Source organism: Pseudomassariella vexata (genome assembly GCF_002105095.1).
Source record: "Pseudomassariella vexata strain CBS 129021 chromosome Unknown BCR38scaffold_1, whole genome shotgun sequence".
NCBI classification, from domain to species: Eukaryota; Fungi; Ascomycota; class Sordariomycetes; order Amphisphaeriales; family Pseudomassariaceae; genus Pseudomassariella; species Pseudomassariella vexata.
The window spans coordinates 593675-612451 of NW_024467956.1; the positions used below are offsets into that span (position 1 = coordinate 593675).

Sequence of the window (18777 nt, forward strand, 5' to 3'; positions counted from 1 at the left end):
AATGGTGCGTTCAGTATAAAATTCATCATCATACGTCTTATGGTTGGATAGTAGGATCAATAATGCTGACTTCAATGTCTATTTCTCTTTAGTGTGACGAAGTGACTAACAAAGCTGGCTAGGCTTGTCCGAATCGAGGCACAGCGCAGCATAGCCGACTCTACTTTGTGGACTAGTACGACACAATCACTCTGCTTGCCCAAGGGGCGATGCTGGCAATTGTAGCGACAATTCCCATGATCTGAGACATAGTTACAATCAGAAGTGACTGTGAAAACAAAGACTGACTTACCAAGATATTAGGTCAGGGTCAGGGCTAGGGTTAAGGGAATGCATCCAGAGTATGTTACTATTTGGTGTTGTTCAAGATTTACTGAAATTTGTAACCAGGAATAAGGCGATCAATACAACAACATATTGCCTCTAGAACTAGCGTGCGAAGCATGTTTTGTGTGAATAACCGTGAACCCTCGAATAGAGTTCAAGATGCCTCGGTACGAATTCCCGGGCTGCTGAAGACCCCACTGCAGGTACCCCATAGTCCAATGTAAAAGTAGCGCGCTTCCCAGATGCATTACCTCGATTCTTTCAAGAAATTTATATGGTTCACTATAAATCATAATCACGCCTCAAAAAAGCATGTCACCTCAAAACTACAAGTTCGAGGGCTGGCTGGCCCATGACACGTCAGCAGTCGAAGGCAAGATGACGTGGGGCGAATTCGAGCCGAAGCGGTGGGAAGAGAGCGACATTGACATCAAGATCACGCATTGTGGCATGTGAGTTAACTTCGGTTACAACGCAGATCTCACGATAGACGGTATTAAGTACCATGCACTCAACAGGTGCGGTAGTGATGTTCACACATTGCGAAGCGGATGGGTACGTCAAGCGCCGGCACTGTACAATTGACCCCGTCAACCAGCGTCCTAACAAATACTTTCAGTATCCCGCTCCATACCCAATAATAGTCGGCCACGAAATCGTCGGCGAAGTGGTCCGCGTAGGCTCCAAAGCAGCCGGCTCTCACAAAATCGGCGACCGCGTCGGCGTCGGCTGCCTGACAGACTGCTGCATGGGTATTGCCGGGGTTCCAATCTGCGAGGCATGCGAATCCGGCGAGGAGCAATTCTGCCCTAAAGCGCGATGGACCTATCCTGGCCCGCACCATAACGGCGATAAGGGGTACGGTGGGTACGCGACGTACCATCGGTGCCCGGGCCGGTTTGTGTTCAAGATCCCGGATGGGTTGGAGTCGAAACAAGCCGCTACGATGATGTGTGCTGGGATTACTATGTATTCGCCCTTGAAGCGGTTTGGGTGTGGGCCGGGGAAGCTGGTCGGCATTGTTGGTTTGGGGGGGCTGGGGCATTATGGAGTTCTGTTGGCGAAGGCTATGGGGGCCGATAAGGTGGTTGCTATATCGCGGAAGGCGAGTAAACGTGATGAAGCTTTGAAATTGGGCGCAGGTGACTATTTGGCGACGGATGACGATGTTGGCTGGTACAAGAAGTACTACAACAAACTGGATTTAATTGTCTCGACGGTTGCTTCGTCCAAGGTAAACTATTCCACGCTGATGTCGCGAAAGTGCGGTCCAGTTATAGTTGACACATTTCAACAGGCACCTATCAAGGGCTACTTGGCCATGCTGAAACGTCACGGAACATTGGTCCAAGTTGGGAACCCGGACGATGGCCAGTTTGCGCTACCGCAGAGCACCCTCATCATGAAGTCGTTGAATTTTGCCGGTTCGAGTATTGGCTCTGCGGCCGAGATTAGAGAGATGCTCCAGCTTGCCGCAGACAAGAAAATCAAGGCATGGGTCGAGGAGCGCCCTATGCACGAGGCAAACCAGGCGGTTCTAGACCTCGAGGAGGGAAAGCCGAGGTATCGATACTGTTTAATGAACCAAGTGGCGCCTAAGCTCTGAGCTATGTAATGAATAACGATTTGTGAATAACGATTTGGATGGAGTCCTTAACGAACTGTCCCAACGAATGGATGATATACTGCGAATACTGATAATTCGTAAGAGATGCCATTTTACATTTATTAGGGAGTATAGGATCATACAGAATGACAAGTTTGAGGTAATAGGGCCAAACCTTCTCAATTGGCATGAAGGCCTCCATATGTCCTTGGTTTCATTGGATGACCTATGTAGTCCCGCCATAATAATCCGGCCTTCCATTCCATCAATACGGCGTCTAAATTACTTGAGGAGGGTATAATATTTTATTATCCTAGATTCTCTTCAGGGGCAAATTAGTCTCAAGTATATACTACTTACCTACTTGTGTGCGCCATGAAGTAGCAGCTTTAACGTAAGGCCGCTAGGGATTGTGCGGACGTAGCCGCACAGCGGCAGTATGCTCACCTGATTGTGCATATATCGGCAAATCCAAAGTTCGATAACTCCGACATCCTCCTATACGCCATAGTAATTCTCGCAGACTGAATCTCCGTAGCCGCAGCCGGAGCGTAGCCGGGTTGAGTTCAACCTGAAAGTCAATATTGCAACTAACACACCCGGCCCTTCACCTGCTCCATCTTCAACTTCTCCACAGGCGTCTCCGCCGCCCCTCCACCAGGCAAAATCTCAACACATGAGCAAAGATTGTTCTGCAGCAGTTTTGTTAAGTCGAGCTTCATGGCAGAGTGTAGACATAGAACATCCCTCCTTGCACTTTGTGAACCAATCCCAAGGCGTTTCTCCACTAATATCCCAAACCCTCCAACCCCACCGCACGAAAATTTCCTTATTATTCGCCGCATTCCGAACCTCTCGCCTCAGAACCCACCCGAAAACATTGTGAGATCCATTAAATGCAGCTCGAGGTAATGCGTGTAGACCATCCTCCGCTGGCAATGCGCCTTGTAGGTACCGAAGAGCATGAGGGCCAGGGATTGGGGTTCGGACTGACACGGTCGACCGAAGGGGTCAATAGGCCAGGCGAAGTCGGGGATGCGCAGTTCGTTGCAGATGTCGCAGTAGGAGCTTGAGGAATCTACCAAGGGGACTTTTTTGTCTAGTATACATCTAGCTTCAACTGGAACAATGTCTTTGATCTTGAGTATGAAGCGAACAGGCCATGTTTGTAACTAGATGCGTCCTAGTCGGTTGTCTTTATTAACAAGAGTGCCAGTAATCTGATTGAGAACTGCAACTCAGTATTTGTCTTCAAAGAATTGATGAATGAGCCATAAACTTAGTAACTTTGTAGTATATGATGGTATAGAAGATCCAACTTCTCCAAGCGCATCCAAGCGCATCAGCAGCTGAGTTTCTCCCGTGGCACAATTGGCTAGCGCGTCAGACTGTTACACAACTGTAATCTGGAGGTTCGTGGTTCGAGCCCACGCGGGAGAGATCCAAATTTTTTAATCCCGCTCACTGACGCATAAGCCACTGTAGTACAGTCTAATGTCTGGGTTGGCGACGAGCACAGTCCGTTCGAACCCGGCGGCGTTGATAGGGACCACGCATGCCCACTGAGGGAAAAATATATAGTAGAGTTGGGCATCCTACTGACTAATTGACAACTCTACACTGTCCAATGCGAGCCTACGGCTTATGAAGACGGTAGGACCGAAGACCCGAGGTATAACGGGCAAACTACTCACTCCTGCATACAAGTCCCTGTACTGGGGATTTATATCCTCGTAAACATTGCTTTTCCCTCGCACTGTAAGATTTCTAAACTCAACCCGGAGGTTAAGTTTAATATCGGTACGATAAATAAGATATAAAAAGAAACTAGTATATAGTGACGACGGGCAGTGAAACCACCCGCAGGTTCAAGGTGTTATGATGATGGCAACGGACAACAAGATCCTCAACAAGACCTTACTATCCGGGAGGTGGAAAGAATTAACAAGATCAAGAACTCTTTGCCCTGATCGGAACGACAAGTACCTCAACAGGTACTAACAACTGGAGCCTCAGCAGGCTAGAGAAGAAAAGGAGCCTCAACAGGTCCTTGAACAATCACCTCAACAGGTGAAAGGTGGGAACAATGGCCTCAGCAGGCACAATCAGATCTATAGGGGCAACAAAAGTACCTCAACAGGTACGTCAGACATTGAATGCCTGTCCAAGTAAAGAGAAATTGGTTCAGATTACTGTGGAAAAGGCCGCTTGAATTCCTATCTTCTTAAGAGAGTGACTATGTACATAAGGTCTTAAATACCTGTCAAGAACGTGCTTACATAACTCGTCTGAATATCCCCAAAAAAATGAAAACGAGCACCCAAAAACCCTAACCCCACGTCAATAGTCCATACGTGCATACCAGGGTGCAGTGGAACGAGGATCTGCAATATATTCCCCCTCCATTAGACAGGTTGTTTTGAGATTCTATAGCGATATATATATATATGAAGCGGAAAGGTTGATGATTCCCATCCAATCAAGTACAGCATACTAATATACCTCACGATACTTCCATTTTGACATAGTCTCATCTGCTTATAGATACGTGATAAACGTGCGGGCAAGCACGAGTAACAAAGAAACCGCCTATCAATATGCACTTATCTTTTGGTTCATATTGACGACGGGTAGTAAACGCCCGCAGGTCCAAGGTGTAATCCTAAACATTTTACATACGGTGCTATTATTGTAAAGTGATGTAGTCGTAGCTTTTATAGCTAGGGTGCGTTAGCTACTATTATAGGGTCCACCGCTAACTATAGTTGAACTTACAACTTCTATATAGGGACATGTATTGAAACGGGGTCAGGCGGTCGATAGGATATACCTACCACCTAACACACTGAACAGACGGCTCCAGTACCAGCAGATCCCATCTGTTGGTCTGATCAGACGAAGATCGTAGTACTGGTTGTAAGAGCGAAGCTCTTGTAAGTATTGTGCGTAAGTTGGTCGGATGTGCCTCTGCGACTAGCGACGGGATAATTCACAGAATAAGACGTCTAGCTCTCGTAGTCGAATCGAAGCTACTACTAGTACTGGATTGCTCTGATCAGGGCAATATACAGGCCTCTGTCGTCGTCAAGGCTAAGATAAAGCAGAATAATAGAATCTCGAACGTAAAGATGAACTAACTAACTGAAAAACGAAGGTGAAGATAATTAAAGAGAGTGAAGAAGATAATAAAAAGATGAAGGTGAAGGTGTCATGTCCTGCTCCGTCTCTGTGCTTCTTAGAGAAGAGAAAATAAACTTTCTTCCCGCTCCGTAACCTATTTTCCCTGGCGTCCGGCCTTACCCCACTACAGTATCCTAGTAGGTCTACCTCGTTCTTCGACCGGCCCTATTTACCCGCAGGTAGTAACCGTCAATATGTTAGAGGTATCAGGACGTTCGGATAGGGTATTGCACGCACTGGTAGTTAATTATTTGTGAAGTTGTAAAAGCATGCCTTTCTATCTGAGGCTATTGAGCAAGAAGATCGGACTTGAGCTTAAGGGCTAAGTCACGTAGTAACCTTTATAGACTTAGTAAAGCCTACTAAGGTTACCTAATAATGCCCCTCTTAAAGAAGATATTATGTTATCTCTACTATAAAGCTAAAGTTCTTCTACGTCTGTCCCTTATATTACTTATACACCTCAAGTCTTCCCTAGGTAGTTGTTAGGCAACCTTGGTGGGCTTTGCCAAGACCACCAAGGTTACCACGTGACTTAGCCCTTCGGGACTAAGTCCAACCTTCGTGCTCCATAGGGCTAGATAGAATGTGAGCAGGCTGGGCTGGTTATCAGGCCGGTAAAAGACTACTCTGCGGGTCCGAATTACTGGGCTCTCAGATAGAGGTATACGATGCGGAAGCCCACGCAGCACTACGGGGGCTTCAGGAGGCTGTAAAGCTTCCGTCCAACAGCATGGCAGATAACGTCCACATCTGCCTCGATAATCTCGCGGTTGCGGGTAGGCTCATCTGTCCAAGTCCCGGAAGCAGTCAAGCAAAATTCACCGCCTTCCAAGAGCTGTCCAAAACCTGGTCACAGAGAGAGCGAAAACCCTGGACATCCCCGGGACAAGTGTATATCTGGTGGTGCCCAGGACACGTAGGCATCCCCGGAAACGAAGAAGCAGATGTCCAGGCCAAAGCGGCCTGTGAGCAACCACCCAAGACACAACACCCGGCCTCATTCGCACATATAAAGAGAATCGCGAGATCCTACACTTGGAAGAGTTTCAACGATCGATGGGCCACTACCTGCCCTCAACAGTATCACTGAACAGGAATGTTAGATGAAGACAGTCCCCTGTAACATAGATTCGACTAGCATAGACCATGCCGGCACTGCGCCCGGCACGTCTCACGTGATGAGACGTTAAATTTCAATCAAGCAACCCGCTCGTCGTCGTAGCCTTTCAAAACGTAACGTTCGGCCGCTAGGCTTTATATCGTTATCAATATCGGATATTAAGTCTTTCCTTCTAGAAATATATAATAGTCTAGATATATATATTATTATAGTTATAGTTGCGTTCTTATTCGTACCGATCGGTTCTAGTCCTTTGTAATGTATTACCGTCCGCTATTACTCCATTATTATACGTCGGGGCTTGGTCCTCCCTTGTGACACAAATATACGGGATCAACGGCTCCGACTCCGGGCTTTAGCTAGCTATGTAAGGGAAAGTATCTGGGGAAAAGATAGGGAGGCAGATCAAGCCATCGTCATGGTCGGTGAGGAGACCACTCGAAGCCAGGCGATGGATGCACGTTTACTGCATGCTATCGAGCATAACGGGCTACGAGCCAGCAAAGTACTGCTGCCTAGCTAAGTGTCACCCCGGCTGAGTATTGCTAAGCTTCCGCTGATCCAGCTTGATGAGCCCAAGTTTATCAACTCCATCATTAGAAACCAACGTATCTTCGCCCCCGGGCTTAGTTAGGAGTGCGGCGAGAATGCTTATGACTTGAACGCGTAATGCAAGAATTCAGGGTCGCGACTTATACGAAGCTCATCGTCAAATTGGTCGGTATTTAACCACCAAATCCCTACCGGAATTGGTCGGGTTGGAGGCATATCCCATCCCGCATGTTCAAGGTCATCAAATATGCGGCTTTCAACTTCGTGAAGAGGAGCATACGTCAATCTTTGCGCTTATGCGTGGTGGATTTACCATGGCTTTAGGGGTCCATGATGTCGTCCCAACTGCCGCGTGCATCTTCGCCAAGCATCCCGAAGATATTACGGCCTGTGAGCTGGATGGCCGAAGCACCGTGCTGTTGGTTGATATATAGATTTCGATAGTTACTAGGCCGGAATACCTTAGCTCCTAGTAAAAGCTTACTTAACCGAATAACCTCAGGCAGGGCTTAAGTAGGGGAAGGCGGTTTTGTTGTTACTATAGGACTACTGTTCGATCATAGTAATCGTCTAGGAAAATTTTAGCAGGTCCCTTACTAGTAGTTAATTATTTGTGAAGTTGTAAAAGTATGCCTTTCTATCTAAGGCTATTAAGCAAGAAGATCGGACTTGAGCCTAAAGGGCTAAGTCAGGTGGTAAACTCTGTGGACTTAGCAAAGCCCACCAAGGTTGCCTAACATAGGGCTGTATCATAGTAAGTATGGGTTCCTATCGGTGCGTATTGGGGAACGGTTGATCCGTGGGTTTGCGGGGCTATTGGAGGACTCGGGCTCCATTTGATAAAAAAGGAGGATTCGGCAGCTCGGTGGCTTGGAATGTTAAGAAGTTGATAGATTTGACACGATTCTGCTTGACGGGCTGTAACTTTGATAAGGTTCATAGAGTTGATAAAGTAAAGGCAATTCGATGACTTCGAACATTATAATTATGATGGATTAGGCTACTTAATAGCTTGAAGGGCTACAACTTTGACAAAGTTACTGTAATTTGACGTACGTAATAGCTTAAAGGGCCAAGGGCTTGATCAGTCCTTGAATTAGCTGTACATCGAAGCTGTCGGCAGATGCGAAGTGAGGTTAGGACATGGAGAGGTTAAATCTGGTTGGTTAGGATAGGGTTGATTCGGCGCCGGGGTAGTCTTTGCAAATAATTCGAGCAAATCAAACTGTATACCCTTATATGTTTTGTATGCTTTGTGTTGGACGCTGTATATAGCTCTTATTTCACGTTAGGTCAACATTTTCGGCAACTGAGGCACTTTTGTGGGAAATGGACACCTGCCTGGACCCATCAAGATCTAGCAGGATGCTTTGTGTCCGTCTAAGATGCATGCGCCTAGCCAACATATATCTGTACATTACACCTTCTGTAACCCTGAGGAATTTGGTTACTGAAAAACTTCGCAATGAAGTATTTCAAATGCTTATTATCCATCCCTGGCGGCGATGAACCCGTCATCTAGCATGCCCGTATCGTGAAACCCCGTTTAAGCACAACCTATGATCGCCGCCGCCTCCGTTTATGCTGTTCTGTTGGTGACTTCGCCGGCGTTTTAGTCGACGTCTTCTTAGGCATCTCCGTAACACCTGGTGTATCCCTGAGTTCGGCCGTCATCTTCCTAATGTCATCTTCCACCTTTTGTTTAGCCTGAATGACCTTCTCCGCATCCCCATCGCTCATGATTCCGTTGTCCTCTGGTTCTTGAAAAAATCCCAGTTCGTCAATTTCTCGAATGCTCTGCATGAATATGTCCGCCATGAGACCGTAGCCTTCATCGTTGGGGTGCGTGCCATCAGGCGTGATGTGGTGTACTTGAGGTCGTTCCAACGTGTCCCCCTCGGGCACGAACTTGTAGTGCATCTCAGCAAGTACGACCCGCTTCCCCTCCGACTTGAGAATTGTGTACAGTGTCCTCATCTGCTCGTTGATATCCAGAACGCAGGGCTCCATATTCTTGACCGTATTGGTCAACAACGTCGACAACAGCACGGTACCCCTTGGTGACGTATTCAGCAACCAGTTGACGAAGTAGTCGAGACGCTTGTAGTAGTTCTCCGTATCGTAATGTTGTAGGCAGTCGTTGGACCCGACGTTGAGAATCATGAGGTTGGGCTTCATATCGGGCACGCTGTGCGTCGCCCACTCGTAGACCTGGTCGACGCGATTGCCACCGTGCGCCTCAACATCGTTGTCCATCATGTCGCCTACTTGCGCGGAGCCAACCATGTTGACTGGGTTGCCCATCGAGACAAGAGTGTCGCGGAGGGGCTTGCGAAAGCCGTAGGTGCCGTTGGATACTTCACCCTTGACGACGGAGGCGCCTAGGCACATGATGCGGAGGGGCATGCCATTAGCGACCAGCGGTTGAGGCGTCGTTATCTCCTCACTTGCATTCGTTGAAGAGGATGCTGGAGAGGAAGTCCATCTCCATGAGAGGTTGTAAGATCCGTCGAATAATGAGATAACTAATCAGAGAACTGTCAGCGATGCTGGATATATATGCATAGCGTCCTCCGATCTGGATAGGTCTGATGCCGTTTTGGGAAGAGGGAGGGGGATATGGGTTCAGTTGTTTATAGAGGGACTTAGTTACCCACCCGTGAAAAGGAATGAAAAACCGATGACCACACACAGGGCCGTCATGTGTCTCCTCGCCAAGGCCGGTAATGACGTGCTCCAAGAGCTCCAAACTGGGCTCTTATTATTCACAAACATCATGATCACATCTATATATCGCGACAGCAAAGCCAGCACAAAACATACAGGAAACGAAAAGACAGAAGGGCGTGTTTTAATATTATGAAGAGAAAGCGAGAGAGAGGAGAGAGATAGACAGGAAGACAGAGAAGGGGGCTCCCCCACGATTATGTATCACAGGCCTGCTATCGCCCGCAACTCGAGGCACGTCTAAGTTAGGGGACATTTGGCCAACTTTTCCGATCGTCGCTCTCAGATTGCAATTTTCCGTGGGTCGCACAATGCCGTTACGCGGCAGTAGTTTCGCAGGAGATCAAATGAGGATCTGTTCAGAATCACGTCCAATCAGTGGGTCATCTCCTCTTTAAGTGACACATGGGCACCCACTGGGCCAGTAGGGACGATCGTTGTGCAAAACGGCCGAGTCGCTTTTTGGGATGTGATGCATCGCAGAAATATGGTACAACCAACAACATAAACGAGCTAAAGCCGCAGCCTTTCTACAGACTGGCCAGAAAGTGCCCCCTGGCGATTGTGTGCTGCTGTGTTCCTGTTGTGTTCCTGTTGGGGTTAAGCAGCCGAGGAGCCCCGCCCTGCATAATGGAGTTGCCGGTCTGGACCCCGGTAAGTGATAGTGGCGGCCAGCATATCTAATACTTCAGCCCGGTTTGATGGCCAGCTGAAAACCAACGAGGTTTTGATTGTTAAGAAGCTAAATGAGAAGCGTGCAGCATCATGCATTATCTGTGCCGGAACATTGGAACTGACCCGCTGGCTTCGCCGCGAACTTTCTGGTTAGTATCATCGTTCTCCAAAGTTCAAACTTGGGCTTGACGCTCTTTTCTTCTCTCGTGAATCTCCTTGAATACAACCTCGGGGATTTTTTTGGGCGAGGGCGATCAAACCCTGCTGGGGCATCCCTGCCAAAAAACATTCCGCCATTTTGGTTGGCCTATTTAAAGCTTGGTGGTGGCCTAAACACTGCAAGGGGCCGGCTGGCGCTTGAGCTTTGTATCTGACCACATTGGCCACCATTTTGAATGCATGCTTATTTTGAAAAAGAGCTCAGTGAGCAACACTCCTTAGACTAGAAATGCTTCACTGATCAAGAAGCCGTGGCTTTCAGCGGAGACCTGTCTGACTGAGTTCGCAAAATTTCTTCGCATCACCGTCATCAGGGATGGCCCAGACGCAATGGCAAAACGGGTAGCAGCGAGTGAAAGACTGAGAATTTGCCCTCTGGTGAACACAGACTCTACTGCTTGGTGATTGAGGAGGTCCTCTGTGGTCTTCCACGTTGAATTGGTATACCTGCTCTCCTTGTACATCCTGTAGATGTATGTTGATGAGACCCTGGCGCGGAAGCTGTTATTTATCAGCAAGCTGCCTTCTTGCATCGTCATTCTTCTAGCCAATAGGAGGTGTCACAAAAAGTGACATGGTTTTTCATCAGGAGTCATCACTCGTGGTTTTTGAGTCCCATCAGTTTCTTGCTTTTCGTCGCCCTTTGTTTAACCTGGAACAGTGGATCACTGAGCCAGTCTCGGTGGTTGCGGATAAACAAGTCATCGATTCTCCTCTTCTTGGGACCCCAGCAGCTTTCTTTGGACGTATTTGTTGTATGACACGTATATCTGACCAATGGGATAAGGGCTTGAGTGATTGATTGATGTATCTTGTCTTCTGTTGTCGTCAAATGACTGCTGGTGTGACCTTACGTAGGGAGGGGTAATCGTTCCTCCTTTGTGGATGTGTGTGTGGCTTGTACAGTGGTTGCAATCCAAATAGCATTCCTATCAATCTAGAATGATACTAGGTTGAATTCGGGGATTGATTTTGTGACGTGGTCGGTCAAAGCCCCCAGGTTAAGTTCACTCGAGTATTTAGAAGCTGTCACTCTTATCGTTTCGGTTGGCCGAATTCACTTGTGCACAAAGCGGGTGTGAGTTGTTTTGCTATCGACTTTTACTGCTGTGGCCAAATAGCTGGAGACAATTTTTGTTGGATATTCGCGTATCTTTCCATGTGACCTTATTGTGACCATTGTCACGGTGAGCACAATTGAAGAGTCAAAACACTCTAATGCACTGTATTGACTTAACGATTCTCGACAAGGAAAGAAAGAGAAACTAAAACAGGCTGGCTCACATCTGAGGATCTTCAATCCCGCCTTCAGATGGCCAGTGCTCCTACGGGTCCACAGCTAGTGGGTTTCGTGGCATCGTGACACCGGCCGTCACAGCCATGATCTTACGGTAATCTGACCGTTCAGTGTGATGGATTAATTGTTGTGTATGTTATCTCTGTGATCCGCTCTGCAGAGGGATTTCTGGCCAAGTCCCAGTGGCTAGTAATCACGTCACTCTTAGCCTGTCACGTGACCTCATGTATTTCACAATCTGAGAATCCTTGTTTGTATCGATCCAAAATTATAATAAGAGGTTTGAATCTGCAGTGATGATTTCTTAAGCTGATGATACATACGTGACCCTAAGTAGGGTTGACCCTGTAGATACAGATGAGATAAGATAGCTAGCCCAAAAGGACCCGAGGCTAGCCAGTTAGCTAGCCAATCAAGCTTAGAATCGCTATAGCTACCTGAGATACCCGATGGTTTTTTTCGTTTCTACTTTAAGCTACTATAGATAATCTCCGGTTAGATTTGGTACTAAATTTATTCACACTATATATAATACTGGTGAATTCAAAGAAAATATATCTAAAGCTTAAGACATAATAGCGTGTCACAAAATAGCTATTAGAGATAAAAAGGCTATTGATACGAAAAGGTAGGGGGACCCACTGGTTAGGTGAATCCCATTCAATTAGATACTATAACGTTGCGCACTACTGCATTATAGCATCCTCCCCCCTAGGTGCACGCATCAGCTATGTACCAAGTAACTCCTATAGAAATATAGCGTTTCGTTAACTTGTTAAGCATCTGATTGTTTTTACTACCAAGCTAGGATAACCTTGCGTAGTGATTTCCTAGTGCTCATGGGTTGAAAAAACAACTCCTGCCGAACCAAGCGATTTGGCCTCACCATGTTTCCTCGCTCCGAACGATTAGTGATATAAACCCCTTCACCCGTTTCGGGAAGACATGTGCCGAGTGGACGAGAGCAACATTCTTGTCAAGTAACGTGAATGGTGGCTTAATTTATTAAGCTGTACACCATATTGAAAGATCACTCTGGTGCGGAGATTGTGGGGTTGACGAGATTTCACCCCGCGCAAACCCCCAAATTTCGGGTTGAATGAACAAGAATCAGACCGCTAATAACATGCAGGAACTTTTCTCTTGGCACGGCACTCCCCGAATATAATGACTGAAAACTTCAAGACTTCCTCATACGGCTATCACTTCCCAGGGTTCTAGGTTCCAGCTTGTGTAATAGTCGTTGTTTGTTCTGGCAAGAAACATGCGGTTCGAGTCACTACTCTCTGTGGCATCGCTTGCTACTGCCACCCACACATCTCTCAAAGCCCGTAGTGACGGCTCTTGCTTGGTAAGTTTCACTTAAAAAGTCTTCATACTCTTCACAGGACTTATTCAGTACAGACGGCCAACCACACTTTATGGATGTGCGGCGACAGCACCATGGCACCTGGTGGTGGCCACAATGGGACTGAGGGATGGGGCCAATATTTGCAATACTCCCTCGATTCGTCTCTGATCCGCGTCAACAATTCTGCATATGCCGGTCGAAGTGCACGATCATTCACGCGCGAAGGACGATTCCAAGCCATCATCGACAAGATCGCCCCTGGTGACTGGGTTGTGATTGAGTTTGGTATCAACGACCGTGAGAGCTTTGCCAATATTAACGCGAGGAAGGTAGCTAACTCAGTTTGCAGAAAGTTCCAACTCTACATTTCCGGCAAACGACACCAAATACCGTGTGGATTGCCCTGGCATGGGCAACGAGACGTGCCCGGTCACCTATAAGTATGATATCCCCCGTCGCTTGGCCGATTTCGCAGGGCTCACGTGGTTACAGTAACCAAACCGAAATCGTCCAAACCTATGTGACATACGTACGAAATGCATCATCCAGCTTCCTATCGCGTGGAGCCAAGGTCATCATATCACCGCCCACACCAACCAATCCTTACCAGTATGGTGACTTCAGCTGGAGTCCGATGATATACTCCTACTATGCCTGGTACACGGTTCAGTCCCTGGGTGGGCCTGATGCCGGTGTGTACTATGTCGATCATAGCAGCTATGCCGCTCAGGCTCTCAAGTTGTTGGGGCCTGATGTTGTCAACTCAGGCTACCCAATGGACAACACCCACACAGCCCCTTTCCTGGCTGACACGTTTGCAAAGGCTTGGGTATTGGGATTGAGGTGTGGTACTTCACTGCTTCAGAGCTATGTTGTTAACGCTACGTCGCGGATTGAGGGGAGTACTCTGGGGAATTGCCAGTCTGTCAATGCGACGTTGCCGATCTAGGATCTATCATGTATTATTGCAGATTTAATGCTCTTTACCCAAGACGCAACATGTTATATATATAGGGGACAACTTCCAGATACTACCTTCATAAACCTCAAGCCTAACGAAACCCATAAACTTGGGAACGAACTCTGAAGCGCAGTCATCTTTCACTACACTATGAGGGGAAAACCGAAATTGACGTAGAAGGTCTAAAAAGCTTTCCTAGGAGATAGGGCTACAGCTAACGAGTTTCCCAGAGTAGAGAGTAGATGCGAATCCGCAAAAGTTGGTGCAAATAGCGGACAATGAAGTGACAGCGGCCGAATTTGGTAAAAGCGCCTTGTTTCTGATATTTGTGGACCTCTTATGGAAGGCTACAATGACAGTAACGACGGGCCGCTTCCACAGAGGTAGAAACCGGTAGATGCGACGGTGGGCCTTCTCTCGGATTGAATAGAAATCTGGAGAGCATTAACAGGGTAATCGACCAAATATTACGAGGATAGTAACATGACACCATTAAAAGACTATTTTGTAGTAAATTTGGCTTAGAATTAGTAAAGTTACCTCTTTCCAGTAAAACATAATATGTGGGTAATACAGGCAAGATTTCAATTGTTTTGTCGTCAAGGTCGACTCCAAGTTCTGTACCGAGTCGAGAGATGAGTAAAAATCGTTTAGCCACTTGCGCTAGGGCTACAAACTCCGACTCGGCGGTCGAGGTTGTTACGGTATCCTACTTAGTGGCCCGCGAGCCGATTGGAAGCTCGCCCGAGAATTTTCCATTGGCAAAGTCGACTAGGATGGTCGTCTCGTTGAAAGTTAATAGGTGATCGTCATTACGTCTCGTCATGCTTTTCCTGACTACATAGCCTTGCCCCTATGTGCGGGAAGTGATCCGGAGCGACGACTGACGGATGGTGATCCAATGATGCAGGTGATCTAGTACCTCTGGAGTGGAAGCAAACGGGTATATAGAAGAGGAAATTTAATAACCAGCTTTCCTTACTCACCAGTTATCAAGCTAGGTCTAAGTCTATTTTATTTTTGGAATTTACTTACCGGCAGTGGACTAGCTCGAGACGACACAAGTAAAGATATTGCTCAGTGCTTACATTTCTTATACCGTAAAAGCTAGCACTACTGTTTAAATAAGCCCCAATACCATTCTCGATTTGGAATCGTCCGAATAGAGGTCGTCGCATTGAGCTACCTCATCCTTTGTATAATATATTGAGTCTTCACTGCAATGCACCGCTGCATGCTGAATATACTACACCGCTATGATCTGCTTCTTACCGATCAGTAGTACCAAGAACACTAAAATATTACGTGAATCGGATACTACGTTATATTTTAGAGTCATAAGGAGTTGGCTGCATTTTCGGCACATGGTCATGCTTGTCACACTTGAACCAACAATTTCCATATCTCATTTTTGGGTCCGCCATCCAGCCTTGGTACCCAACTTCCTTTATCTACTGTTTCGTTCTTCTCCGTCGTCCAGATATAAAGTTGTATAGGTACTTTGTTTCTGCGGTTTACTCTTATTCAATACTACGGAATAGCCAAGAAACGGACATTACTGATACTTGAGCAATGGAGGAAAACCCAGAGCTTCTCCAGAATGGAGACTGGAACGGGGAAAATCGTCAAGTGCAAGCGGTGCCTGTTTTCCTCATCCACGACGGCGGTGGTACAACCTTTGCCTATCATTGCTTAGATCCTCTGGCTCGGCCAGCCTACGGCATTTTCAACCCTTATTTTCGCAACGGAGGGAGATTCGAAGGCGGTATCCGTGGAATGGGGCGCCTCTACGCTGGCATCATCAGACGGACCTGTGCTGAGTCTGACTTCCCGGCCCAGCGCAACTCCGATGGGAGTGTGAATATTCTCATCGGCGGCTGGAGCATGGGAGGACTGCTGAGTCTCGAGATCGCCAAGGTCTTGACAGGGGATTGTGGCGTCAGGATCATCGGCGTGTTGATGATGGATAGTATATATTCTGTCAATCCGCCGTCAGTTCGTCTGGAAGCGTTGGACCACTTAGGTCTGGGCAAGTCAAAGAACGAGTTCCTGTCCCTGAAAGCCATGAAGGAGGCACTGCGGGTAATTCAGGAGTGGGAACCGCCCGTCTGGGCTGGCGACCAAGTCGCAAAACGGCCACGAATTTCGTTGCTGCGAGCCCTCGACCACATACCGACAGGAAGCGACCGCGTGCATGTTGCGGACATTTACCGAAACGACCGAACTCTAGGATGGGACCAATACGATATGGGTATGTTCACAGACATTGTGAGCGTGCCAGGTAATCATTTTGAGATGTTTTCATTTCAACACATTCCAGAGATTTCAAAAACCATCAAGAGATGCTTGGATAAATTGGAGATGCTGGGTTCTATATCCCATTAAGGACAGTTTATTAGACAAAGACTTGATTTTAGATCGCCATCGGCAGTGAGTTGGACCACTGGAGCCTACCAGAGGCATCGTGTTGTCAAACTGCGGAGCATCAATCGATAGGTCTCTGAGATTATGTTACAATGATTGCAATTTGAGTTGAATATTTCAACTGGCTGAGCTTTGGTGAGATGGTTCAAATATCACTGGAAAATACAACCACTGCACTTGTGAATATCTTTCGCATCTCTAAGTACAATAATGTCCCGGTACTTGTCCCAGTAGCTTGAGTAGTGGTTGGCATAACGTACAGTAGCGCAGGCCCTTAGGAAGTACGCCAGGCCTTCCTAATTTATTATTATTACAGGTCTTAGTATGACTAAAAGTGGGAATAAGCACAGTCGTAAAGTAATTTCGGTTCGATTCCTATTTGTTTTCGCTTTTAGATAGATGGCTTCGCTGTCAGCGGCTGACGCCAAGACGGCCAATCCCTTACCAAAAAAGGTATCGCAGAACAAAGAGCCAAGACTACGTTTTAGCCTAGCTTCCATGGGATGGCAATATCGAGTGCTCGCTTCGAACTAAGGAGTGCATAATGGTGTGTAGCTCTCGCACATTTTATCCTTTAAACTATCAGATATGTAATGTATTGGCAATACAAGCAAGAGGGTTATATTCGTGTGATGATGATGGGACCAAGTCCCCAAAACTGCAGCTACGGAAAGGCTATCTATCGGCAATTGGCTCAAGCGCTGCACCCAGCACACAGGTGGTGTGCCTTGGGCACGCATAGCACCCCCATAGTCCAACAGATGCAGGAGTGCCCCAATCTGTGCTCAAGGGTGTACAACCGAAGTTCCTTCATGGAAAAGAACGGCGAAGATCGACTCATCCGGAGTCATTTTTATAGAAGTTTGGTGTGTAACATACTTATTCATAGTCCTCCACCCCCATGGCCAGTCCTCCTCACATATTACCTTGTATTCGTTCGAGGTCGATGGAACAATCAGGCAGCAGAAGCGGTACGAAGTTGGCTTGATTATATGAAAGCCCCCAACTATATCCAAATCGCTGTGGTTCTTCTGTATAGAAGTAATTTTCCGGAGAAGGTCGATATATGGCTTATTTGGTGGTAACAAGGTACCATCTTCGGCTTAGCTAGCGGCCGTAATGTAGGAAATTTGGAACGAAGGGTCCAGTACTGGTTCATTGCATCGAAGTGATGCTTTATGAGTGGCTCTGGCTGCGGCTCTGGTTTCATGACTTCCTCTGGCTCTGGCACGAGTGGCTTCGGCTCTGGTCCCGGCTTGCTGACTGGCTTGGAGCCGAACACGGTATGAATTAAGCCCCACAGTACTTTAGGATCCGTCTCCCATTCCATGTCTCATCCGGCCTATTCGAGGCTTTCCATGCATATTATGAGAGGATCCTAAATATAAGGCTACGAGCTAAGAGACAGTTAAGTTCATATTTGTGGTTAACCTCGAGTTCGGGCTCGGGAATATCATAAAGGTACTGGTCGAGAGCAACGTATTTCAATTGTTCCTGCACTGGCCCGCCAGATCTTCATATTAACTTCATCAATTGGCTCAGGAAGCCGTAGTAGTCCTGGAATATACGCCATTGGGTTGAAATTGATATGATCGGTGCGAATTCGGCGATTATCGCGAAAAGGTTGGCTTCGACATCCCTAATATCGCCTGAGCCTCGACCGCAAGCTTTCTACAGCACGATTGACGTCGGTTACAAGGATCGCATCTGTACAGTGGAAGCATCAGAGGGCATATGACCTGTTCGCAATACAGAAAAGAGGGTTGTATTAGTGATAATGATGATGATAGGACTAAGACCTAAAGGCTGCAATGGAAGGGCTATATACGGGCAATCAGCCCCAGCGCTACATCCACCACACAGACGGTGTGGCTAGGGCACGCAACAGCAATATAGAATGCACCCTTTGAATCAACAGACGCATAATGGTGTGTAGCTCTCGCACATTGCATCCTTCAAACTATCAGATATGCGATGTTGTATAATACTTGCACATCTTATAACTTGGCGCCTGAGGATTATATTAATGCAAAAATCGTGAATGAAACTATTACTATGTTAATTAGTAGTCACATTGCGTGAAATCTGTGACACCTATTAACACACTCCTCCATACCTTCCACGCCGCCCAATAGTTTGATGCGTGCTAACAGCTGACTCTTCATGGTGTTGCTTCTGATATATTATGGAATAACAATGTAGCGTGCTCCTTTTGAACTAACAGATGTACAATGGTGTGTAGCTCTCGCACATTTTAACCTTCAAACCATTTGATGTGCAATGTTGTGTTACACTCGCACATCTCATTACTTGGCGCCTTAGAATTATATTAAAC

General features: G+C 47.0%; 4 protein-coding genes and 1 non-coding gene across 5 annotated transcripts; 4 read left to right on the forward strand and 1 right to left on the reverse strand.

Moving 5' to 3' along the window:
- The first annotated feature begins 571 nt into the window (after positions 1 to 571).
- BCR38DRAFT_2848 (zinc-binding dehydrogenase) lies at positions 572 to 1978 on the forward strand. Its single transcript, XM_040854467.1, has 4 exons — positions 572 to 779; positions 846 to 882; positions 947 to 1561; positions 1625 to 1978. The coding sequence occupies exons 1-4, from the start codon at positions 640 to 642 to the stop codon at positions 1931 to 1933; spliced, it is 1101 nt and encodes a 366-aa protein (XP_040720632.1). The 5' UTR covers positions 572 to 639; the 3' UTR covers positions 1934 to 1978.
- Positions 1979 to 3289: 1311 nt separating this feature from the next.
- On the forward strand, positions 3290 to 3373 carry BCR38DRAFT_t5. The gene has a single exon. It is a non-coding gene; the product is annotated as a tRNA-Asn (tRNA).
- Positions 3374 to 8321: 4948 nt separating this feature from the next.
- BCR38DRAFT_2871 (SGNH hydrolase-type esterase domain-containing protein) lies at positions 8322 to 9737 on the reverse strand. Its single transcript, XM_040854470.1, has 2 exons — positions 9446 to 9737; positions 8322 to 9313 (listed from the first exon to the last, which is right to left on the reverse strand). Exons 1-2 carry the CDS (start codon positions 9564 to 9566, stop codon positions 8346 to 8348), a joined length of 1089 nt encoding a protein of 362 aa, XP_040720633.1. The 5' UTR covers positions 9567 to 9737; the 3' UTR covers positions 8322 to 8345.
- A 3039-nt stretch (positions 9738 to 12776) lies between these two features.
- On the forward strand, positions 12777 to 14119 carry BCR38DRAFT_358091 (GDSL-like Lipase/Acylhydrolase). Its single transcript, XM_040857134.1, has 4 exons — positions 12777 to 13057; positions 13111 to 13354; positions 13407 to 13497; positions 13550 to 14119. Exons 1-4 carry the CDS (start codon positions 12971 to 12973, stop codon positions 14004 to 14006), a joined length of 879 nt encoding a protein of 292 aa, XP_040720634.1. The 5' UTR covers positions 12777 to 12970; the 3' UTR covers positions 14007 to 14119.
- A 1471-nt stretch (positions 14120 to 15590) lies between these two features.
- Positions 15591 to 16403, forward strand: BCR38DRAFT_453690 (thioesterase domain-containing protein; the record flags this gene model as incomplete). Its single annotated transcript, XM_040861621.1, has 1 exon — positions 15591 to 16403. One exon carries the CDS (start codon positions 15591 to 15593, stop codon positions 16401 to 16403), a length of 813 nt encoding a protein of 270 aa, XP_040720635.1.
- Between the last annotated feature and the right edge of the window lie 2374 nt (positions 16404 to 18777).